This window comes from Pyrgilauda ruficollis, unplaced genomic scaffold (genome assembly GCF_017590135.1).
Source record: "Pyrgilauda ruficollis isolate IOZ18807 unplaced genomic scaffold, ASM1759013v1 scaffold3, whole genome shotgun sequence".
Lineage (NCBI taxonomy): Eukaryota > Metazoa > Chordata > Aves > Passeriformes > Passeridae > Pyrgilauda > Pyrgilauda ruficollis.
In genome coordinates this window covers 3,756,248-3,781,013 of record NW_024524377.1, presented here as the reverse complement: position 1 = coordinate 3,781,013, position 24,766 = coordinate 3,756,248, and the positions used below count along the sequence as shown (strand labels likewise).

Below are 24,766 nucleotides of genomic sequence, written 5' to 3'. Positions count from 1 at the left end.
CCAACTTTCATCTTTTTCTTTGCAAGTCATTCCCTCCTGCTGCTTGCTCAGTTCCATATATATTTGGCTCAGTTTTTTACATGGTTAACTTAAAAGAGCAAGGGCAGAAAATCAATTATAAAACTAAATTGACTTTTCAATTGACGTTAAGAGAAATTCAACAAATAATATTACAGGATATTAGTTACAGTTTGCCGACTTTGAATTTTTGCATGTTTCCCATGTCCTCGGCTTGATTAAATGAATGCTTTTCCTACAGAGATTCTTTATTATTCAAAACTAGGAAAAGTGGGGGGCTTATTGCATCAGCTCTGGCTTCTGAGCACCATGGCTCATCAGCACAGTGAGAATTCTGGCTTCAGAGCATTGGTAAACCAGTTGTTTGTTTGGATCCTGGCAAACACCAGATGGACTTTGACCTGTTAGACTGGTCTGCTGCCTTCCAGGAGGATATCTGAGAGGGAAAATGGTCCTGCCAGCCAGGAGAGCTCTGGGGCACTGTGACAGCACTGGGCTGCAGCAGTGTCCAATAATCGAGCACAACAGGGGCTGTGCTAGACAGGGGGAAAATACTATTTTATTAAAAGAATTTACTTATCTACAAATGAGGCATATTTTCTGTCTGCAGGTTCTTATTTTAAAGGGAGCAAAAGCTGGTGTTTCTGAGCTGGCACAGACAGCTTCTGTCACAGCATCCATTGATTTTATTTTTCTTTTCTCCTTGGTAACATAATTCAGAGAAACATTAATTAGGAGTAGCTGCTGAGATACATGCTTTGATTTTTTTCCTTAGTCATTTTGCTTTATTGGCAAATCATTTAAGTTATTAGTGTTAGTTGTGAGAATGAACAATCAGATTAGTTGTGAAAAAGGCAGTAAACTATTGGTAAACACTTAGCATAGGTTTAATTTTCAGATAATTAGAAACAATTGGGTATTTTAGCTGACCAAGGGTATTCAAATAAGATTACCATTTAAAATGATTTGACAAGGTGTGTGTCAGCAATAACAATGTAATGGATTTCACTTCATGTAGTGTAAACATAAGGAAATAGGCCCTGACAGTGTATTTTAAGACCAGACCAGACTTTTTTTCCCATTTGTTCTGATATTTATTCTGTTCAGTTTTGCTGTCATCTGGGCAGCTAATCCAGTTTGCAGCAGCCTGAGATCCAGATTTATGCTGCAAGGCCATTACATTTGCCTTTAATATTCACAATACAGGAATTATCCACACTTCCACCCGTGCAGTGTTCAGTGTTTGCAGGCTGTTTGTTGCATGATAATAAGCCTGTGGTTTTAAACTGTTAGTTATTTTTTGTAATTATAGTACTCTATAGAAAAATCATGTTTTAAATCCCCAAGCATTTATGAAAATGCGGTTCTACATGCATTGTTTTGGTTTTTTCTTTTGTTTTCTTTGCTGTTCCTGAGCAATCCTAATGAGAAACTGTTAGGAATTAAATGGGTCATCTTGTTCAATAAATGGTGGTGGTTACTTTTAATAAGGGATTTATTTCCATTAGGTTTGCTGTGACCACTTCCACTCACCTATTCCCCTTACTGGATTGTGGGAAAACAGCTCTGTGCTGCAGTGCTATGAGAGTGAGGATCAAGGGCTGCTAAAAACAAACAGTTTTCATGCCTGTGATGCACAAATAGAAATGAAAACCTGCCTCAGTTGGTTGATATTTCTGTGGAAATGTAAACAAGCAAATCCTGGTTTATAGGCAGCTGGACAAAAGTATTTGGTATCGCATACTCTGAAGAGTCACCTTGTCTCGTCAGCATCATAACTGATATGCAATTACAAATGTCCTCCCTTCAAATGAGTGCTTTGTGGCAACATCAGATACTACTTAAACATGCATTAATTGTGACAAAAGTCCTGTCCTGTTACTCAGTACTGTGGCATTTTACTGGAAGTCTTGGAAGGAGGTGCAAAGCAGTAAACAGCAAAGTGGTGCAGTCTTTATCCCAAGGATCCTTACCAAAAAACATGGAAAAAAATAGTATAGGAGGGCTAAAATAGGATGGATAAAAGATGATTTTTTGTAATACTGGATTCTTAACTTTGAACCACATTTCTTTTCTTTCATGTGCTTTTAAGTATAGTTAGAACAGGAGTGGGATTGTATCCTCCCTCCATGTGGCCGTGGATGTGTGTGAACAGCCCTGGTCTGTGGTGCCTGTGTGATTTCCTGGGGTCAGTGATGCCTGTGTGATTTCCTGGGGTCAGTGATGCCTGTGTGATTTACTGGGTGTCCGTACTGTCCATCCCTTCTCTGTCCAGGTGTGTGACCCCAATATTATGCAAACCCGAACCCGACAAGTGCTGAGGTCTCCTGTCAGTTCAAAGCCCTGCCCTGAAGATTCACAAATGAAGCCATGTATTCTCAATCAAAATTGCTTCCAATACCAGTACAACCTAACAGGTAGGTACGAATTTTCAATATACCCTTAGTATGTGTTTCTAGTTATGTTTGCTTGTGGTGTTGGTTAAAGCCTTGACATCGTTGGTTTCAATAAAGTTAATTACACACCTACATTTTTACACATTAGTGGACAAATGCACAATTTCTGTATTTAAGTTGTTGTGAGTACATTGGAAATAAAGCATGCTAAATGGGATTTTCAGTGGGTTATCAACATAATTAATTACAAAATTCCAATTAAAAGAGTATCATCTGTGTGGTTCTGGTGAAGCCAATAATAACAACAGAAATCTGCTTTGAAGGCAGTATGAGTTATATTGGTGGGCATAGGATATTCAGAGCAGAATGCATTATTTAGTACCTTAGAAGCAATTGGTTCTGTTGCAAACAAATGCACAAAACAAAACTGAAGAATTCCTTTTGTTTTGACCAGCAGAAATAAATGAGAAAGGCATACAGAGGAGAGATCTAAGAGGAGTTTGGGGGCTGGTGGGGAGGGAGAACAAAGCAAGATAAAATATTTGAATATAAACTCAGCCTGTTTGTAATAAAAGCCCTAGAAACACAGGCAGCAGGATGATGCCTTTTTTATCATCACATTTCAGAAATGCAGAACATTTATGTGTTCATGTTTATCAGAGGTGGAAGACACAAAGTAATAGGTTTTCTTCTCATCCTTCTTATTTATTGGTGGTATATGGAAATTTTAGTGGTTTCTGTTATGCTTTTTGTTTATTTTAAATGGTGTTTTAAAGCTTATTTCAGTTTAGTTGTATTCTGACCAACATAATTTCAGACACGTAATAAGATATTAATTTCCTTCTGCTAGAAATACTGCTTTTATTTCATGACTATTAGAGTTCAGTTTTAAATAATGGATAGCTTTGCCTGGAGACAAAACCAGGTTAAACCAGAGCTCCCCTTCAGAAACTTCCCCAGCTGCTTTATCAAAGTGGAATTTTACTTCAGACAATAGAGTCTTGTACCTGTGCCAAATGGATTGAACTGATAGCCTTTATCAGTGTTCAACATGTGCACTCTGATGTAGCAGTGTCATCACAGGATACGGTATCGGACTGCGGAGAGAACGTGTCTCCTCTGAGGCTTGCCTGGCTTTGAGAGCAACTTTCTTTTGTGGGGGTTTGTTCTTGGCTGTGGGATGCCCTGACTTGGGGAAGTGCTGCTGTAGGTGCAGGTAACACCCATGTTCAAGGCTTCAAAGCCAGGCTGGATGGGGCTTCGAGCCACCTGGTCTAGGGGAAGGTGTCCCTGCCACGGCAGGGGTTGGACCTGTGCAATCTTTATGTTCTCTTCCAAGCCCTTCTGTGATTGTGTGATTCTGTGTTGATGTGAAGTGAGCTGCAGCAGTGCACCTTTGCTTTGTGTCTGCAGGCTGGAGCGGGTGCCAGCTGGGTGCCAATGCCACCTGCGGTCACGGCGAGCGCCGCCGCCTCCTGAGCTGCCGGCGCAGCGACGGGGCCACGGTCAGCATGCAGCTGTGCCAGCAGGTGAGCAGGCTGGGACACACCCAGAGGCCCCTGTGATTCCAGACGGATGGGGAGCCTCCTGGTCCATGCTGAGACATTCCACATAAACAGTGGAAAGGTTTTGTATGGTGCTGGGGGCTGGGATACAGAGGGGTGGCAGCGGCTGGTGTCACTCCTTGACTCAGACACATGGGGCATGGCTCACAACCCTGCATCCCAAAGCTGGGGACCAGGGAGGGGATTGTGTCCTGCTGTTGGAAATCTAGGGTTGTCCTTCTGGAATGAGACCCAAACACTGAGGGATGCTTAAATGTGAAACTCTTCAACACTGAAGCAGTGTTCCCCCGTTGCACCCTCGGAAAAGCTCCTCATAAACACCTCCCTGGTGCCCTGCAGAGCTGCTGCCGGTTCTTGTTGGGGTGTTTGGCTGTGGCAGGAGGTGTCTGGGGCCTGGGGAAGCTGATGCCTGTGTTTCCCTGTCACAGCTGCACCTGGAGAAGCCCGTGCCCACGAGCAGCCGGTGCGTGGTGGGGTGTGCCGTGGACTGCCAGCTCTCGCCGTGGTCAGCCTGGTCGCAGTGCTCCCACACGTGTGGCGCCGGCGGTGAGTCCCTGCCTGCCCTCCTGCCCCCCACAGCTCAGCAAGGCAGCACAGACAGCACCCACAGGCCCAGGTGGGCTCAGGCAGTCCCTGAGTAGGGGTGCAGAGCTCAGGGATAGCCTCGAGCCACATCCGAATCCTTCAGAGGTGGTTTTGGACACTCTCAGGGTCCTTAGGTAGTGGGTGTTTGAGCAAAGCAGGCTATTTTCAAAGTACTCTAAAGTGAAAAATGCAACTTAGGGAAAAAGTAGTCAGATGTCTGGAGGATTATTTACTAATTAATTCAAACTCTTGGAATTCAGTCACAGCAGCTGTTAACCCCAGAGATGGGGAGGATGTAAAGCTAGCAAAGAGCCTGGGAGTGTTAAAAGATTCTGAAGAGATTAATAAATAAATACAAATTCTCTGGTGAAGTAATTTTTGGGAAGATAATTGTATCCTATTGAAGAAAACACACAAAGACTATTTTTCATCATTTAGTGTATGCCCCCATCTCCATCTTGCATCCACAGTTCCCTTAACACTTACATGACCCCAGTACCTTCAGCAAGACTTTCTATAGCCAGTCGTGCTCACCAGCATACAAAAAGTGAAAGGATTAGGACCTTTTTCAACTTATGTGATTTAAAACACCCTTTGAGTATTGACATGAGGAAATGCATTGAAGGTTTTATTCTCAATAAGCTTGGGATTTTATTTCCCAGGCTTCTGATGTGCATTAGATGTACAGCTAATGGTCTTTAAGATTCAAAAGCCATAATGTATATTTGAATAAAATTCACTTAAGGTCAAAAAGAAAAAAGCTCTTAACTTCCATAAAATGATTCCTTCAGATGGATTCCAGAGATCAAAGTGTGTTACAGAAAAAGCTTAATATTTGGATTAGTGCTGTTCTTTCTTTGCTGAGCTTTTAGCCCGTTTGTGAAGTAGTGCTTTCTTAACAGAAATGAATAATTCATGGACAGTGTTTTAACAACAACACACTGGGAGTATTATTAATTCCAAATTTTTTTTCTTTAAAATCCATTTTTGAGTGTTAATGCTTGTGTTGCTGAATAAACTTAATTTAATTTTTTGAGTGTTCTATCACTTACTAAGTTAAACAGAGTACAGTGCAAAAGCAGGTTGTAATGTTTCTCTGGCTTTTAGCGTGCTCAAGGAGCAGCTCACCCTATATAGTACCTGAAGGTTTTTCCATCCTGAGCTCTTACATTGCACAGTTTGCAAAAGGAGGTACTGGAGTGAAGATGTATTTTGTATTCAGCCTCTGATCCTGAAATGCTTGTGCAGATTCCAAAGACTGGTTAAAGAGCTGCCAAAGAGTAGAAGTAGTTACTTCATGTCCTAAATCAGAAGAAAGCTGGAAACATTTGTGCCTTGCTGAAAGAGACTTCCCAGTGATTATCCTGGCTTTGGGTGCCAAACCTCATTGAGGCTGCTTGAACACACAGTCAAGCCCAAGCTCAGCCTGGTTTATGGGTCATCCCTGATCCTCAAAGATCATAAACCTGCCTTACTGCTGGTGAGAGCTGTCTTGTACAGGCCACTGTACTGCTGCTGTTAAAATGGATTTAAAACCTGGAAATACTCCTCTGTGAACCTACAGCAGCTAAGCAGCTGGGAAAACGGTCTTACAAACTGTGTCATGAAGAAGCCAAGTTCTGCTCAGTCCTTCTCTACCACTTGAACAACTTTGCAGGGACCCAAGAGTCTTCTGAACCTCATGCCAAAGCAGGAGCATCAGTGAAATGGAAGTGCTCTGCATCCAGGTTATTCCGAGCACACGTTTTGTTTTCCTGCAGCCTCGGTCCTGATCTGACTTTTGCTGTATCAACTCAGGAGCGTGGAGCTACTGTGGTGCCAAACATCCCTGGTGGAGCTACTGTGGTACCAAACATCCCTGGTGGAGCTACTGTGGTGCCAAACATCCCTGGTGGAGTGACCTTGGCACCAGTCCTGTGGCAGTGGCCTTGTGTGGTTCCAGCAGCACAGACAGTGCCACTTCAGCTGCTTCACTGAGTGCCAGTGGGTTGTAAATACTCCTGGATGATAACAATAACCGAGAAGATTTTACTTGTGCACTCATCTACAGGTGGTGCTTCAGAGGAACACAGCAAGGGTTTGCAGCCAGAAGGGTCGTGGACTGCGACACCTTTGAAGTACCCTGGGTTTCTCATGGGTATTTGTGGGAGTAGGATGAAGCCTCAAATTAGACAGGGAAAAACAAAGGATGACAATAAACAAGCTGTGGGAATTGGCTGTAGTAAACACTCATAACTGCTTCCCTTTGCCAGTAAGTAATTTGCCCAGTGTTTGGTACAGAGAAAAATGCAGGGCTTAGGTGCTCGGTGTGCAGAAATAACTCACAGCAAGTTAAATGCAGCATTACTGGGTCAGCTTACAACAATATTTTGTGTTTCTGGCTTTTTTTTTGGAGAGCATGCAGAAGCACCATAAAGGACTTCAAAGAGAAACATAATTTAAATATAATTCAGGTCAAAATTTAGTGTTGCTGGGTGTGTGTTTTGACCTGTTTTTTTATTCAAGGATTGTTGCTAAAATTTTTATTACGTTCTTTTCCAGTAACAGTTTGATGTGATATATTTTAATGGGTGGTACCTTTACTCAGGTGTTATTTTATGGAATAATGCATTTAAACATGAAGTGGTGCTGCTGTGCATGTGGTGCTGGCATCTAACACAGTTGTGGTGCACAGCAGCCAAAGGCGAATATATTGATTTTTATGAATTATGATGAATAAAGAAGATCTCTCTTTCCTGCCTGTGCTGAGCCTGTGGAGATGCATAACTGATGTTTGCCTGTTGCAGCTGTAGTTCTGAGCAGCATCTGCTCAGGATGCTGGATAGGGCTTTAGGCTGACACTGGGTTATGTATAAGGTTCCTTATATCAGTTGCTGTACTGCTATGAAAAGATGTATGGAACTGCTTTAATGGATGATGCTTCCCTGGCCTGAACCAACATTACTGGAAAGATGTTTGGAAAGGATAATCCCCAGCAAATTGAGTTTCCTTTGTTAAGGCAAATGAATACCTGAGGATGCTGAATTTTTCTACACAAAAATTTTCCAATCCCGCCTGGCTTCTCTCAAGCTCTCCAACAGGACTGCTAAACTGTATAAAACCACCTACAGCTGTGCTTTGCCACTTACAAAGCTGACTTTGTCAGATCAATTACAGGATTTACCAGGACTGAACATGTTGCTGTTCCTTAGTCCTGAGAGCCCCAGAGACCGTAGCAGGCTGCAGAGATGTGAATCCCAACAACAGAGTGACCTGTGGGATTGAAGTGAAGGGGCACAAGGATGCACACAATGGAAAAATTTGGTTGTTGTATTCTTCCCTGGATCATCACCAGTTTGGGAAAATACTTTTGCTGTTGCCTTCTGAAGAACTCCTTGTGATGCTTTCTCCCCTGCTACTCAACCTTGGCAAGCTCCAGTCTGTGGATAGTGGGAGATGCTGCTGGGGATGCCCCAGTGCTGCTGGAGGGCCTGGCAGTGAGAAGGGGATGAAACATCCTATTTATCACCTGCCCCACTTGCTTGTGACTGGACCTAACCCAACCCCCAAGGCTTTTTCAGTGACTTGATCCCTGCTCTGGTCTTGTGGTTCCTTGATAGAGCTGTGTTTTATGTGCTCTGCTCAAACTCACTCAACTGCTTACAGCATGTTGGTCATTGGGACTGGGATGTAAGGTAGCAGGAATTTTAATTTTCTTGGTTTCAGCTGTGACACTTCACTTTGTGGAGATAAAGTGCAAGTAATGGCAAGAATTTTTTGGGGGTAAAAAAAAAATCTTACTCTTCTGATTTGAAAATATAATCCTATATTCCTGAGATAAAATTCTTGCTGCTGACACAAGACAGAATTTTAAGTGACCAGCATTAACAAGACTGGCCTCTATTTTTTTTTTCCATTTCAAAACTAATTTGGGGATATGAAGAAATGTTTATTTTCAATTTCAGCACACTTTCTGTCCTAATTTTTGTATCACATAACATTGCAGAGCAGAGGAATCAGAGATGTGGCCAATTCATTAGAAAATTAGAGAAAATTTCAAAGGAAAAATTAAATAACTAAGCTTCCTTCAACTCTTCTAGAGTTTGTATTGGAAACAAATTAATTTCAGATGCAGTGAGATTCTGTTCTGCATAGGCAGCGAAAGATAAGCTATTTAAAAAGAAAAAATTGAGTTTTTCTGCTACTTGAGTGGTAATCGAACACCTAGATAATGTTTTTGGAGTAAAAAAAAAAATAGAGCCTTAAGAAACTCCCTGCAATCATTGTGCAAAGAAAGGTTTCAATGAAATTTCTTTCTTCAGTTATTCATTCACAGTGTTAAAAGAAAGCCTGACCACTGGGACTGTGGTGAGTTTAAGTAGTTTGGATAATCAACTGTAGGAAACCAAAATGGAAAGAAAAGTTGTTAATTCCTCTTTCTGTTCAATGATCTTCCCATTTACATATTGCTAGAAACATGTTAAACAGAGTGTACGAAAGGAAATGATTTAGTAAATTAAAATAGCTTGATGAATGCTTCAGGCTTTCAAGTCCCTCCTAATGAAATTGGATCTTTTAACCTTAGGAGAGCTCCTTTTCCTTAGCTCCATGCAGGGAGCTGGTGCCTGACAGGGTGCCCCAGAGCCCTGCAGCCTCAGGCTTCCCATTGCTTCCCAAAGAGCCTTTTCCATTGCCCACCAACACTCAGCATTCAGCATTTAGACTAATTTGGCAAATTTGGTCTCTGCCTGAAGAGGAAGGAACAGCTAATTTTGGCCAGTGGGGCTGGGGAGAGCTGTTGTGGGGTTCATCCAGCAGCAGGCTGGGAGATTCCTCTTCCCTTGCTCTGATCTCTCAGTGAACAACAGGACCTTTCCCTTTCTCTTTCTCTTTCTCTTTCTCTTTCTCTTTCTCTTTCTCTTTCTCTTTCTCTTTCTCTTTCTCTTTCTCTTTCTCTTTCTCTTGCCCTTGCCCTTGCCCTTTCTCTTTCCCTTTCTCTTTCTCTTTCTCTTTCTCTTTCTCTTTCTCTTTCTCTTTCTCTTTCTCTTGCCCTTGCCCTTGCCCTTGCCCTTGCCCTTGCCCTTGCCCTTGCCCTTGCCCTTTCTCTTTCCCTTTCCCTTTCCCTTTCTCTTTCTCTTTCCCTTTCCCTTTCTCTTTCTCTTTCCCCTTCCCTTTCCCTTTCCCTTTCTCCTACTTTTCCTGTCCTCTCCTCTCCCATCCTTTTCCTCCTTCTCCTTTCCTTTTTCCCTTCATTCTTCCTTTCCTCTCAGCTGGTAGGACTTTTTCCACCTTGTAATGTATCTGAGTCCGTGCTGGCTGAATGCACAGTCATGTGGGAAACATCTTCTATCATCACTTCTGTTATAAACTCCCAGGTCTGGGGGATTAAAACTGGAAAAGGAAGAAGTCTTAAAATTGGTTTTAATGGGTTTAAAAACAGAAATCAGTGGGTCAGAGCAAGGGAATAAAGGTAACAGAGCTTGCTAAGGTATCCATCAGTGTGGATACCTTTTTCCAGGTGTGTCTGCTTTTAATTTTTATTTGCTAAAATGTTTTGCCCTTTGGATAGTCATGATGACAGATATCAGAGATGTGCCTGACACCTGCAGTGTCCTTAATTAAAAATCATGTGCATAAATAGCTGGGAGAAGGATCTGGCTGGGTATTGCAGCCTCCCTGTTCTGCAGGGTGTTTGCTCCCCCTCCAGACTCCCCTCTGCTCACAAAAGCAGCTGAAGGGCGGTGATCCAAAAGGGAGAGCTCCACCACAGCACCTTATCTCTTCCTGTGCACTGGGTTAGCAATTACCACTTGCCTCTGCCTTGTTGTATTTGTCTGCCCTTACTGCCCAGACCTTTCACTTTTTAACTCAAATCCACACATATTGAAAGACAGGGCAGAAATTTTATCCCCAGCACAATCTTCTGCATCCCACTGCATAAGGGCCTTTTCTTTTCCACTTTTCTTTTTAATTGGAGATGGAATTCTAATTGAAACATTTTGAGTGAAAACATTCCTGGACATAAATGGACAGCAAAGGAGGCAGAAATGGAATTGCTGTAAGTTTAATGAATATATTCAGTTTTATTAGTTCAAAAGTAGTACCATAATTGCTTTTTCCATTCAGTGGCTGAAGAAGTTTTCACCAATAATAAATAGGTTTTTTAATGAAAATGGTAGAAGTGGTTATGGACAGTAATAGCCACTACAGTGTTTGCAGTTTTCAAATTAGGTCCACATAATTGCTCATAAAAAGAAAATTTCATTGTTAAAAGTCTCTGGAAACATACTGAATGTGTAATGGTAGAAATGCTGCTGCCATAGGAATTATTTTCCTGTCATATTTAATAATCAGGATCTAGTCAAGTATTTAAATGTGTTGCATAAACAAATACTATATTTGGAAAACATACCAAACCATGTTTAAAAAGTGTGCTTGAAAATACCAGCAACTGCATTTCTTAGACTTAGCAATCCCTATTATCCAGTCTTCCCAATTAATTGCTTTCTTAACAGATTTTAGCTCTGGGAAATGAACTAGGAATGCTGATAAATTACAAAATCTGTCTTTCCTTCCTTCTCTCTCTCTGGCTGTCTCTGCTGGGCTGCGGGCTGTCTGTCCTAGGCCAGATGGTGCGTGGGCGCTCCGTGGTGCTGCGGGCAGCGGGCGAGGGCAGACCCTGCCCGGAGCAGCTCACCCAGCACAGGAGCTGCCCAGTGAAGCCCTGCTACAGCTGGCTGCTGGGGCCCTGGTCTCCCTGCATGGTCCAGGTAGGACTTTCTCCAGAGCTTCCCCCTGCCCGGGGTCAGTGGCAAAATCATCGCTTGGTGGGATTAATTGCTGGTGGTGTCTCTGTGGCTGGTGGAGGTCTGTAGGGAAGAGGGGGAAGTTCAGGAGAGGGGAACCCCTGCCCCCCATCTTCCAGCCATCAGCAGCCATTCATATGAGGTGATATGGGTTGAAGTACTGTGAGCTCATGGAATTACTGTAGGGGATTTATGGAGTGAATGTGTTTGACTGGGCATAGTCATGGTGACCTATAATTTAATTACATAAAATATCTCTAACAAGAAAATAGATACACTAGATATCAAGACAGCTTAGTCTTTATCTTTTTTTATTTCCTTTTTTTTTGAAGGACTGTATAGCAGGTCTTGCCCCCCAGGTCTCCAGTACAATAGTGAGTTATTGTGTGAAGTGCTGGTTTCTACTTTCTCCATACCCTGGCTATCTTTTTAATGATCTAAAAATGTCTGGATTCAGTTCCCATGTGCTGTCCCTATGCCTGCCACCTTTGCTCAGCACTGGGGTCATCATTTTTTCACTGGCAATGACTTCCATCAAGCTTGAATTGACTTTTTCTTCCCCTCCATCCTTATCTGTTAGATCACATTTCCAATATTAAAACGTATTAGTTGGTAACCCAGTTGAAGCAGAGGTGAATCTTTCACAGTGGGGTTTATCAGCCTGCTTAAATCTGGCTGTGGTGAGATGGAGGCAGGAGAAGTGTGGTGGAAACGAGCCCTGTCTGGTCCCAGGGGACAAGACCTGGGCCAGATCTGTGGCTGCTGCTTCTCCACATTATATCGTGTAGGAGATTGAAGCCAATAATGCACATAAAGACACACATCCCTTGTGATTTCTGCTCTGCCAGTGCCTTGAATACCTACGTGGTTTCTCAGTGTGATGGAGGGATGTGGAGTGAATATGTAAGTGGCACAATAAATACCCAGAATTTTCTCAGTTTTCACAAATGAAATCTGGATTGTGACAGTCCAAGATCTGAGAAACAGAGGTATATTTATATTTTCTCTAATCAACAACTCGTTGCAACTAGTGATGTGAATGTGGCCCTTATATTTGCTGTACTCAGCATGTATAAAATGTATAAAACATATGTATAACATAAATAGAACAAAATGATAGCATCAGCTGATATTTTGTCCAGATAACATAAGCAGATTCTGTTAAACATCAGGGAAGAGACTTTCAACCATAGGAGCTAACACAGCTGATAAAAAAATTAGCAGGGAAGCTGAATTAAGGCCGTGGCTTATTCCAGATAAATAACACATTGTGCAGATTAAAGTGTGCCCATCCCAAACCTGGCTAAATTTCAGCTCAGAGCGAGTAATCACAGCGTTCCGTAACCCAGATACCATCCCTGCATTCAGTGAGTTAGAGCCTGCTTCTCTCCTTCAATTACCACAGAGCAGTTTCTCTCCCCTTTGCTTTGTTTTGGAGAGAAGCCATTCTATTCATGTTCACTTCTCTTTAATGAGGTGCTTAGGAATTAAATGTAGTTCATAAATACAGGGTGATTTATTCCTGTGCTTTACCCGAAAAGAAGCTTAAGCCTGTGTTCTAAAGAAAGCTTCCAGAATTCCTGTTTTCAAGGATGCTTTGTGAAATAAGGTAAAGCATCCTGTGGTAAAGCTGTAATGCATGGTGTGAAAGTGTCTTCCTGTAATAATAGAAATGGGACAATTAATTATAAGGCTAAAATATTTTTTCCTTGTATTATAACTGAGACTGGAATTCCTAGTTGTAGGAGGACTATTTTATGCTAAATTGACTTCATGTGAATAATTAGAGGTGTCTTTGTGGTTAGGAATAGAGCCTGCTAAGTGTTCTGTGTTGCTAATTGTCACAGTATGGAAATCAGTGCAAAATTGCACATATCCCAGGCACACCTGTGGCAGCATGGGACATTTCCCCTGCATTCAGAGGGGTGCAGAACTTAGGAACTGGTCAGTACATCCAATTCTAAAGGGTTACAGGACATTAATTATTTTCCTCCTAGAGTTGAAGTGGTTTACTCTGATTAGCTAAGAAAAAAAGAAAAAAAAAATAGTGTCTGACACTGTTCATCATTTTTTCCATTAAGTGGAATAGCCAGGCATTATCAAACCACGAGCTGGCTGACATTCCTAAAAAGACTAAGAACCTCTCCTTTCTAATGGTTTTAAAAGCACTCCCTTAAATGTGATCACACAACACTCCCTCATTAGAGAGACTTTTACCTGATTAAATGCTCATCAACCTGTGAAAGCATTGCCCAATCAGCTCTTTACCTAAAATAATTGCTAACACATGAACCCCAGTAAAAGCCAAAAAGGGAAAACTTTTCTTCAAGGCACATCTGGGTGAAGCATCTCATTAGGGCTGTTACCTCCTGTCTTATTAGGGTGTTCTGTGTGGGAAGGATCAGATGTGATGTGAGAGAAGGCTCGTGGAGATGCTGCCTCACATTCATGTGTTACTGAACTCCAGAGATTCCTGGCTGTCCAACACAGGAGGTGTAAACCTTCTCCTCCTTTTCCCATCAGGGTGAGCAGGGTGAGAGGTGGAGGCTCCATGCAGGTGCTGGTGGAGGGGCACATGTATCCTGTTTTTAGGAAACCCAGCATGGGTTCTGTGTCCTCAGTAGGGTCAGTGTAGGAGTTTTTGCAGACAAATGGCAGGAATCCCTTGTGGAAGCCGAATTCCCACATATTTCCAGCAAGGAAATCATGATGCAAGAGGCAAATCCTGGTCCTAGGCAAACCTCAGAGGATCACACCTTCCAAAGAACAGCATTTACAACAAAGAATTGATCCCCTGAGCTTTGAACATGTGATGGTTTCCTTGGCAGTTTTCCTCTGATCAGCAGCAATTCCCTGCATCCTCAGTGTGCCATTGCTGAGACAAACTTCCTCTGGTTCCACACCTGTTGATTAGATCTTCAAATACATAATTTTGGGCACATGAATAATTTTGAAGATGATAAGGCAGTTAATGCAGTGCTCCTGCATTGCTTAAGAACATTTCAAATGTACCAAAAAGCATCTCCTACTGTAAGTTACAGGGTGACATTTTAAGTGTGTTCAATTGATTGTAAAAACCTATTGCTGGTCTTGAAAGAAAAAAAAGCAAGAGGGAGCCACTATTAAAAAGCAAATCTTTCATCTTTCTCTTTGGGATTGTTTTGAGAATTCAAAGGTTTGGGTTTTGGTTTTTGTTTTTTTTTTTTTTTTTTTTTAATTCTAGATGTTAGAAAGTATGAATGTAGCTCCAATTTAGGTTGATGGAAAAGTGTTGCCTGTGGCCTTTTATAGTGGGAACTGTTGTACTGAAAAAATTTATTGTTTTGACCTATTTATTTCTCAGTATTCTTCCTCTTACTTATATATTGATATGTGTATAAATAATTATGTACTCTCTGTAGAAGAATTATATTTTTGAAATATCTTTTTGTCTTCTCCAGTCATATAGTCATTCTTTAAGTCACTTCAAACTGGAAATACTGCAGTTTGATTAGTGTCCATTTCCCTCAAGAATATTCTCCCTTCATCTTCTGTTCCCACCAGCCATTTCTAAGCACTCTAACCCAGTGGACAGCTGCATGAGTTTTTCACACACCATTAATCTCAGACCACAACAGAAGTTTCAGCAGTGAAACAGTAATTTAAAACAGTAAGTTACACAGTGACTAAAGTGAAACACTGTGTTAAAAACTCAGATCTGGCTGCATACAGTAAATCTACACTAATGCTTCTTTAAGATGCTTTAGATTAGAGCTGCTCTAAATCCAACCAGTTATGCTCTTTTTATTGTGGATCTGCAGCAGAAGGGAGGGAGAGAATGCAAAAGCTGCCAGGTGTGTGCAGGAGAGGCGTTCTTGAGATTCCTGCTAGCAAACCCGCTGCTGGATGAATGCACTCAGTAGGAGCCATTCTGTTCTGCAGATGAAGTCCATTATTTTAAAAGAATCCACTGCCAAGAAATCCAAAGAAGCATTTCCCTTGGTTATATAAAGGCAATGTTTCTTCCTTCTTCTTGAGTTTTGTTTACTGAATTTTTCTAAAGTGCTGTTTCCACGAGGCTTCAGGCGCACATTCATAAGGCATCATGCAGACATGAGGCACCTCAACAGCACCACAGCTCTTCATCTGATGGGAATGAAACAATTCCACTCTCTAGAAATAGCCTCAGTGCTTCATCTCTCAGAGCATCCTCAGCCCTTGATCATAACTCTAGCCAAGGATTTTCCAATAAAGGATGTCCTCTCCGGTAGTTTGGTGTATGCCTGGGTATTTCATCTCTCAGAGCATCCTCAGCCCTTGATCATAACTCTAGCCAAGGAATATTGATTTTCCAATAAAGGATGTCCTCTCCAGTAGTTTGGTGTATGCCTGGGTACTTCAGGACTGGGATGATGAGCGTGGAGTGGCCCAGATGGAGCCTCCTTTTTCTTGTTCAAATGGGCTTTAATGCTGGCTGACTTGGGTTGGTGTTTCGGTAGAGTGTGTGACATAAATTTGTGATTTCTGTCTGCTCCAGATCTGGTCACTCCCTTTAGAACATGACACAGACAGCCCACATTACAGTAAGGATTTTTGCTGTTGCAGGGTTTAAATCATGAGCGTGCTCTTCTTGGGCTGTATCATCAAAGAGGGCAGAAGAAATGCCTCTTCCTTATGGGCAAGCCCTGCTCTTGGCTTCTGAAGAGAAGCCCAAAATGTCTGTGCTCATCTAATTTGGCATTAATTAAGAATCAGTAAATTCATTCATTTAAGTAAAAGGCATGAAGGGTAGACCTCAAAGATTATATGAATCTTTTGTGAATGTATCCTCTTCTACACCTTTGATAATAACACAATTTCATGTGTGGCCCTGCCCCTGCCTCCAAGCTTCTGTGGAGAGGTGTACAGAAGAGATCTCCATCTATCTTCTCGTAACTGGGGACACTGTTGCAGACCAAATTTGTATCTTTGAAGACTTTTCATATAGAATCAACTGTGTATCTTCTGTCATTTGCTAATGTCATTGATGCATGCCTCTGTTCCCTTTCACCATCCCGTAGGGTGGACAGTGTGGAGATGGATTGCAAGTCCGCAACCTCACGTGTGTAGTGCATGATGCATCAGTTTCTGCCACATCCAAACCAGTAGAAAATGCATTATGTGGTGAGCTACCATCGAAAGAAAGTGTGCTGCAGTTACCCTGCTCTGTGCCTTGCCCAGGTAAAGGCTTTGGAAGGTCGCAGTGAATTTTCTGCCTGTGGTAGATGGCTGAGGTGGACATGCTGCTGTAGTTCTGAGTACTGTCAAGCCTTGTAGCACAAATCTGTGCTTCAGCAGATCAGGTAAATGCTCAGTCTGCTGTTTCTAGACCATCTAAGAAAGGCTTCCTTTGTTTCTTGAGAAAATGAGATACCCCATGAAGCAGAAAATCCAAATATTGTTTACTACTGAGAGATATCCCAGAGATATTAAAGCTGTTGTATGCTTAGGTTAGCCTTATCCTTATCGTTATCTTTCAAGGCTAATTCTTTTTGAAAACCTGTGATTTCTTATTTCAACGTGCAGGCGACTGCCACCTGACAGAGTGGTCAGAGTGGAGCTCCTGTGAGCTCACCTGCATCAGTGGCAGGAGCTTTGAGAGCAGCGGGCGCCAGTCTCGATCCAGGGCCTTCATCGTGCAGGCTGCAGAGAACCGGGAGAGCTGCTCGGGACAGGAGATGGAGACACGGCCCTGCTCAGGTAGCTCAGCCACAGCGCCGCTCCCTGCCCAGCAGGAGTTTGTTCCGGGCTGCTTGCAAGGTGAGGAGTAACTGGTGTTGGTGTTGCAGGAGGGAAGTGTTACGACTACCTGTGGCAGACCAGCCTTTGGCGGGACAACGTGCGCACGGTGTGGTGTCAGCGCTCGGATGGAATGAATGTCACAGGTAATGTCCCCGAATGGCCTCGCCCACTTGGGAGTGAAGTATCTCCACAGAGGCTTTTCTGCATCTGTTGCTCAAAGGGAGTTGGGCATCCTTCTTTGCTCTTCCAAAATTTCAGTTTGGATTTTTGTGTGTAGGAAAGACAGGTGGGAGCTCACCAGCCTTGCTGTCAGCTCAGGATCACACATGTATTGCACAGAAGTGTCTGGGCTAATTGCCCTTACTGTCTGGCTGGTCATGGGAAGAAATGAGTGCACACATACTAAAGGGCTGCCTGGGCTGGCTTGCACAGCCCTCAGTACAACCTTCCTGTGGCTGTGAAGAGCAGAAGAGAGCGTCACACGCCTGGTAGAGACCCCATCTTCTGTACCTCCTCTTCTTTTCAAAACACAGGAGTCTCAAATCACTCAAACTGTGAGATTCCTGCTGTTGCTGTGACCTACAAATTCTGCCTGTGAAGGATGAAAAGGGGAATTCATGGTCAGAACTTTGAAGCTCTGTGAGATTGACAAAGGCAGTAGGGCTGCATATCCATGGGATCTCTTTCAATATGCACAGGGTAAATGAGGAGAGAGTAGAAACGAAAACGCAGATGTTCATGTCTAGTTCTATTTATAATGACTAGTTAGGATAATAACAAAGTCTTATGTGCAAAGGTTGCCAAGTATTTAAGAACTCATTAACATGTTTTTATTCCTATAGAAGCACAGGCTTTCCCAAGTGAGGATGGGCAAGGGCGTTATGTGGATTATGTCTTTTTATGTAGATAAGCCATTAATGAGGACACAGAAGATCTGCATCTAATTCAGGATTCTGTCCCCAACTTCCTATGTGGCCAATGGCAAATTGCTTAAATCTGTATATTTCTGTTCTCCATTAACAAGATGGGTATGATAATAATTCCCTGCCTTGTTAAGGCAAATTAATTAATGCGATGCCTGCAGATATTATGTTAATGTGCTTAATAGACTAGTATTTAACTATATAAAATAAGCAGGCAAGCACTTCTTACACTGTGGTGATCTAAGACAAAAACATTTTGAAACCTGCCCTTGAAGGCACTCAGTGTTTTCTTTTGCAGGAGGGTGTCCTCTTCGGACAAAACCTGCCGAAGTCCGGCACTGCAGCCCGCCGTGCAGAAAACCCTTCTCCTACTGCACACAGGTAACTGCTCGCTGCAGAACAGGGCTGGGAAATTAACTCTGCAAGATTTAATCAGATTGCATCTTAGATTGCATTCCAGGACTTCGAAAATAGTTTAGTTTGTCCCTGGTACCACCTCGAGGATGTTGTGGGAATTTCATCCTGAAAGAAAACCATGAACCTGCACAAACGATGTGGTGTTGCAAGTTTGAGTTTGTTCTGTGGGGGGTTTTGGTTTTAATTTTAAAATTAAAACTCTTGGTTTAATTTTAATTGAGTGCTGTTGTACTGTTCTGCAGAAAAGGGACTGTTCAAAACTTCTGTAAAGGAGGAGATAAAGGAGCATCAATCACCTGTTCAGATCAAGAGTATCAGACCCTCAGACAGACACTGTAGATATGAGACAATGAGCAAAGGAAAACAATATTAAAAAGCCATTTTAAAGTAGAAACCCAAAATACTGAGTATCTATTCAGCAAACCATAGATTTATAAAAAACCTCTTGAAAAAACTGCTTAGTCTGATCAAGGGTAATGGATATTTGGTCATAAGAAAGCTTCATTTTAGATAGCTTTGTGAAATACGGGAGTGGAAACATGTGAGGAGGGTTTGGGTCTGCAGGGGGATTGGTTTTGGTTTATCTGTTCTATTGCCCAGCAGGGTCAGTGAGAAAACTGTTACTTGCAAGAGGAGTTTGCCACAGATTCCTGTTGTTAAGCCCGTTTGGATGAAAATGTTTATATGTTGGACTTCTCTGTAAATACTGACTCTTTTTCAACCAATTCCCCGAATAGATTTGGACTTTTTTGAACTGAAACATGCTTGCAGGTACCAGTTCCTGACTGCTTTGGTTTGGTGGTGGTGAATTTGCGTGTGCAGGTTATTCAAGCTTTCCCTACAGTGTGCATTGTTGTGTGAGAGGGCACTGCTTGGTTTAATGCTGAATTCCCTTTTATCTCCCAGAGAGGAGTCTGCGGCTGTGAGCGGGGATATACAGAAGTAATGAGATCAAATGGGCTCCTGGATTACTGCGTGAAGGTACCAGGTTTAGAAGATAAGAAAGCTGATGTTAAGACCATTGCCGGAAAAAATAAACCTGTCAACTCCAAAATGCATGACATTTTCAAAGGATGGTCTATTCAACCTTTTAATCCAGGTGAGAAACTTAAATATGAATGGAATAGATTGTCTTTAGAAGGGTTCTGTAGAAGAAAGGTACAAGCTTTGTAGGTGATAGCATCAGAGATTGTGTCTTGGAGCTGCAGAGCGACCTCCCAGTTCCCGGTTCGTGTGCTGTCTTTCAGGCCTTTGTGCCTGTACAGAGGAATCACAATCTCTTATGTTGAGAGATAGCAAAGACAGAATGAAACAATAATATTTTGCAAAAGTATGCTCATATGTGATCTGGGGGGATGTTTAGAACTATTATCTGATGATGTTTCTGGAAGTAATATGTTTGGCCTAGGAAAGATATTGATCACTAGCGCTTCAGAAGTTTCAGAGCAGAAAGTGCTTAAGATTTCATTAAAGAAAACATTGGTTGTTTCTTGCCATATTTCAAAAATATATGAAAAGAACAGGGTAGAAAGTGTACAGTTTAGTCTTGAGGGTTGAAGTTACAACATTAAAAGCATCCCACAAAGGCAGACAAGCTGCTGTGCCCAAGCAGCTCATCCCAGGTGGATCTTTGACATCCATAGCACAAAATCCTTCCCAGCTGGAACCACAGACTGCTTGTGCCCAGACTGGTCCATTGCTCTAATATCTGGTTCCCATTTTGACTTGTTTTGAAGATGAATCATTCAAAACAAATTTCTGCAATGCAAATAGGACTTTAAAAATGGGAAGCAAATGTGTCAGGCACAACTGAAATGCCTGAGAATCTCTTCTCCTTGTGTTATAAAATACTGGCAGTGCAGTTCTTCCCCCTCTTCAGGTACCTGACATTGCATTTGTTTGCAATTAGTTCCTAATGAACACAAGACTTTAGAAAACATGTAGAGAAAGGTTCTGTTAGGGGATTCAGGGAGCCATAATTCTGTCTGATACATGTGATCACACTTTGAATGTTACATTTACATATTTGATTTGCAGACAGTGGTTAACCTTTGTGTTGACAGTCTCTGGGCTCACAGAGCTCAGTCCAAAGCCTTTTAAAGGTGGCTGCTTTTCGATCAAGCCCTTCATCCAGTTCACCCACACAGTTCACCTGCAGTTTGAGTCGCAGGTGTGGGGTTAATTGCCTTTTTGTCAACACCCCTGGCTCTCTGCAGGCTGTCTTACTTGGTATCATCTCTTTGCCTGGTACCTTTATGGGGTTAGAAAAAGGGAGGGAGATGTAGGTAGATGCTGCAGTCCTCCCTTTTTAAACCAGCATTTGAGTCTGCAGCACTAAAAGCGTCTGGAGGGCTTTACCTCAGTGCAGCACATGTGAGCCAACTCTCACCCAAGGTCTGCAATAGAAATAGTGACTGAGGCACTTTTACAGAACATGGTGTTGCCTAATTTACAGCAGAAATATTATAGAAACAATATATGGGAAGGGAATAAAGGTGCCCCATGTGTGCTAAGTGTATCACCAGCCCTGTGGCACCCTGCAGTTAACTCTTCAGTCTGTGTGTGCTCTTCAGACCCCAGCTCAAGGCTGGTGCTCTTCAAAACCCTCCCCTTTGTCTAACTTCACGACAAAATGTGTAATTGCTCCCCTCAAAGAGGCTCTCGGGCTCACTAGTCTGGGGATTTGCAGTGGTTACTGCTGGCTGAGCCAGGAAACCACTGTTACCTCCCCGTTCTGCTCTTGATAGCAGGTCTGTGGTGAGAGCTGCCTGTATGGATGGCATTTAACACCCTGCAGCACCACAACCCTTGACATTGTGTTGGTCAATCAAAGTACCTGTGCCTTCTCCAGCTTATCTGTGGTTTCCCTTTCCATTTACAGTTTGAAACACTAATTTTATTTTGATTAAATGAGGCTGATGTTTTTGTTCTTCTATAAATGCTCTACAGGAGTGCACAGAACTGATTTCAAATCAGGCTGTGTTTTTCCTCTCTGAACTGCACTCTGAGAGGCCAGAGTTCAGGTACAGAAACTTTTCTTTGACTTGAGAGGCAATTTAAATAGCATTGTTTAAATTGTCAGATGACATGGTCCAGTGCCTTTCTTCTGGGGATGGAGAGCAGAGCTGCCTTCACAGCAAACATGCTGTGATGCCTTTATGGGGCTGTGACAGTCCCTTTGCAGGATTGCTAAGTATTTCTTGGCCCTCTCCAGATGAGAGGACAACAAATTTCATACCTAGACTTCAGCAAAAGAACTCAGACAAACCAAGCCAGTCCTGATGAACAGAGCTCACATGGGAGATAGTCTGCAAGTGTTTTGAGGAGCAGAAAAAACCTGTGAGAAGTTTCCCCAGCCTTTCCCCAAAGTCTGGAAGAAAAATGAGAAAGAGTGGGATCTGATTAAATGTGTTTCCCTTTGAAAAAATTTGTCATTCAAACATAAAATGAAAACCAGGCTCAGTGATTGTCCCTCTCACTTGACTGAATTTGAAATGGCCTCTGTCAAACCGTGTCTGTGGGCACGGCACAAGTTCCTGTTCCTGCCTCCAGTGTGTATTTGCAGCTCTGCTGATGTGAATCAGCTCAGACTGCTGCTGCTGCTCTGTGGAAAAGTACCAAACCTGCTCCCTACAAGGAAAGCTGTGCAGCCACAAACAGAGCAAGGAACAGAAATATTGATCTTGCGAAAATTGCTGTTATTATTAATGCAAAGCTTGTAATTAAGGACCTGTCCAAGTGAAGTGTTCTGAGACAAGGGAATGTTTGAACAGACTCAAGCCCACGTGTGCATGGAGGGGTTCCTGCAGGGCTCCTGGGTCACTGCAGCCCAAAGAGCCCAATCCACAGCCTCACCTTGTCTTAAAGCCAGTTTTGTCTGCTGCTCTGTGGCCCAACCAGAAAGCTCTTTCCCAGCTTTATCCCTCTTACTCTTAAAAAGCCTATTCTTGTTTTTATTCTAAGCTGAATTTATTCCCATTTGTTGCCCAAGTGTTTCCCAGTTCTAAGCAGCTTTTCCACATGTGCTTGCTGGTTTTTACCCCAACTGACCCCCAAATATTTATAGAGAACAATCCCATCCCTTCTGAGCCCTCAGCTAAACACATCAGGTATTGCCTGTGTCTGTCTGGGTCAGCTCAGCACTGAACTGCCTCTGCCAGAGCAGCCACTGGGCTCTGCAGGGAACGTACCCCAATTATCCTGTGCCTCTGCCCCTTTCCATTAAAGTTTTGTCTTTAAAATTAAGAGATTTTTTCAGAAATCTTCCTATCAAAAATATGGGGTTTATTAATTACTCCCAGCCAGTCCCTGCTGTGTTCCCCATCAATGCTGGTACTAATTTCTCTTTAATTGATCTCTTAAAACTTTGTGTATGTTAGAATAAAGTTTTTTTTATTCTCTCCTCTTCTACCTCTGTCCTTTTTTCTTGTCTTCCAACAGATGGTAAACTGAAGATATGGGTATATGGAGTATCAGCTGGAGGGTTCTTCATAATAATTTTCCTAATTTTTACATCTTACCTGATGTGGTGAGTATGGCAGGTATTCTGTCCTTAAATAACAGCTAGTTTGCTTTTATTTAAACAATCCTAAAGACACCACAACACTGCATTGCAGGCATTTAATGGTCAAGCTCAAACAACAGGAAAGGATGGAGGCTGGACTACCTGAGTGCCTTCATTTGGCCCCTACCTCAGAGTAATTAAAACTCTCCAAACTGTAAATGTTAACAGCTGTTATTGTGAAGAAGTTTGGTGGCCATGCAGGGAAAGAATTATTTTTGGTTATCAATAGGCCCTTATATTTATTCAGACTTCTGCTGGGATTAGAAAGGGGTTTTATTGTATTCTTCAAAAAAAAGATGAAGTAAAAAACTGAAGAAAGGCAAGGAGAGTGATTGGAACAAGGAGCTGGCTTCTGCTCAAGGAAGGACTAAATAGAATAGGGACATTCAGTTGAAAAATGATGTTTGATGTGGGAATACAATAGAGATCTATGAAATCATGAATGGAGGAGAAAAGGGTGCTATGGAATTTTTATCTCCCACAATAAAAGAAGTAGGAGGCGTCTGATGAAATGGTTGTTTAAAATAAACAAAAGAAATTATTTTTCCCACAGTGCATTATTACCTTGTGAGCTTGCTGCTGCCAGGGCAGTGCATGCCAGGAAGATAAATGGATTCAGAGATGGCTTAAGAGTTCATGGGAGATTGGGTCTCTTGGTGTTAATTGTGGTTTCTTGGCTGTTCGCTACAGCTCAGAAAATCCCTAAATAGGTTTTTGCAGTGAATACACCCAGTGAAAACATGTCCTGTGTTTAAAGCTGCTCTTACCAGCCATTGTTAAGAACAGGGTACCAGGTCTGCACCTTTGTCCAGGGGCTCTGGGGGTGCGGGGTGTCTGCCCTCCTGCAGGGGAGGTGAGCCCTGACAGAGCTCGCCTTGCCTCCCTGCTTTGAGTACTGCAGAGGCACTGCCATTGATGCCTCTGGGAGGACAGAAAGGGAGAAGGGGGAAGCATCCAGGTATCCTGCAATTCCCAAGGATTTGGCCTGAACTTACAAACATTCACAGTGCAAGCTGGCCCAAGCCTTGTCCAGTCAGGGCAGGCAAGCAGAGAGTCACAGCCATGGCCTGACAGCATCACTGCCACTTTCATCCAACAGTTTATTCCCTTTCTCTCTTTTAGTCTTTCTCTCATTCTCTTTCAAGGGTTAAAAGCTCAAACAACAGCTTAGGAGCTGCAGCTCCCTTATTTTCCAAGCCATGTAGCTCCATTTTTCTGTAGCTTCACAACAGAGGATACAGAGGATTTTTTAAATAACATTACACACTTCTCCGTCACTTGGAGGCTGCTGAGGAAATGCATTTCTCAATAATAATAATTGTTGCTTCAATACCATGCCAGAGAAAAATGAGAATATCCCACTCCCAGACAGTTCATGTTCCAATTTTTCTGCGAGGTGCTCCTTGTTTTGTCAGCTGTGAGAAGAGATGGGAGATGAATGTGCTTTGTTTCCTCTGCAGATGGGGAGCACAGCTGGCTGCCCCTTTCTGGCAGGCTGTGTGTCCATGCCACACACGTGAAAGCACCAGAGGGGCCACGTGGTGCCACCCAGTTACAGCATTCAGTAGCCACTATGGAAAGTTGGTTTTTTAAATTGAAGTTTGGGGATTGATGATGTTTCTGAGCTGGTTACAGTTTGTAATTTTGTCTTCTAAAATGCTTTTCTTGCAGCAAAAAAACGAAGCAGCATCAAAGCCCTCCACCACAGCAGAAGCCTCTAACCCTGGCCTACGATGGAGACATTGACATGTAA

General features: G+C 42.6%; 1 protein-coding gene across 1 annotated transcript in view; it reads left to right on the top strand.

The window, feature by feature from the left end:
- The window catches only part of THSD7B (thrombospondin type 1 domain containing 7B), a 242,827-nt gene extending 218,061 nt beyond the window's left edge, over nucleotides 1–24,766 (top strand). Inside the window, exons 17-27 of the mRNA XM_041473183.1 lie at nucleotides 2,294–2,435; nucleotides 3,828–3,943; nucleotides 4,408–4,525; nucleotides 11,168–11,313; nucleotides 16,389–16,548; nucleotides 16,894–17,067; nucleotides 17,157–17,252; nucleotides 18,331–18,413; nucleotides 19,356–19,548; nucleotides 22,890–22,977; nucleotides 24,685–24,766. Coding sequence (XP_041329117.1) covers nucleotides 2,294–2,435; nucleotides 3,828–3,943; nucleotides 4,408–4,525; nucleotides 11,168–11,313; nucleotides 16,389–16,548; nucleotides 16,894–17,067; nucleotides 17,157–17,252; nucleotides 18,331–18,413; nucleotides 19,356–19,548; nucleotides 22,890–22,977; nucleotides 24,685–24,766 — 1,398 coding nt within the window. The remainder of the gene's footprint in view (nucleotides 1–2,293; nucleotides 2,436–3,827; nucleotides 3,944–4,407; nucleotides 4,526–11,167; nucleotides 11,314–16,388; nucleotides 16,549–16,893; nucleotides 17,068–17,156; nucleotides 17,253–18,330; nucleotides 18,414–19,355; nucleotides 19,549–22,889; nucleotides 22,978–24,684) is intronic.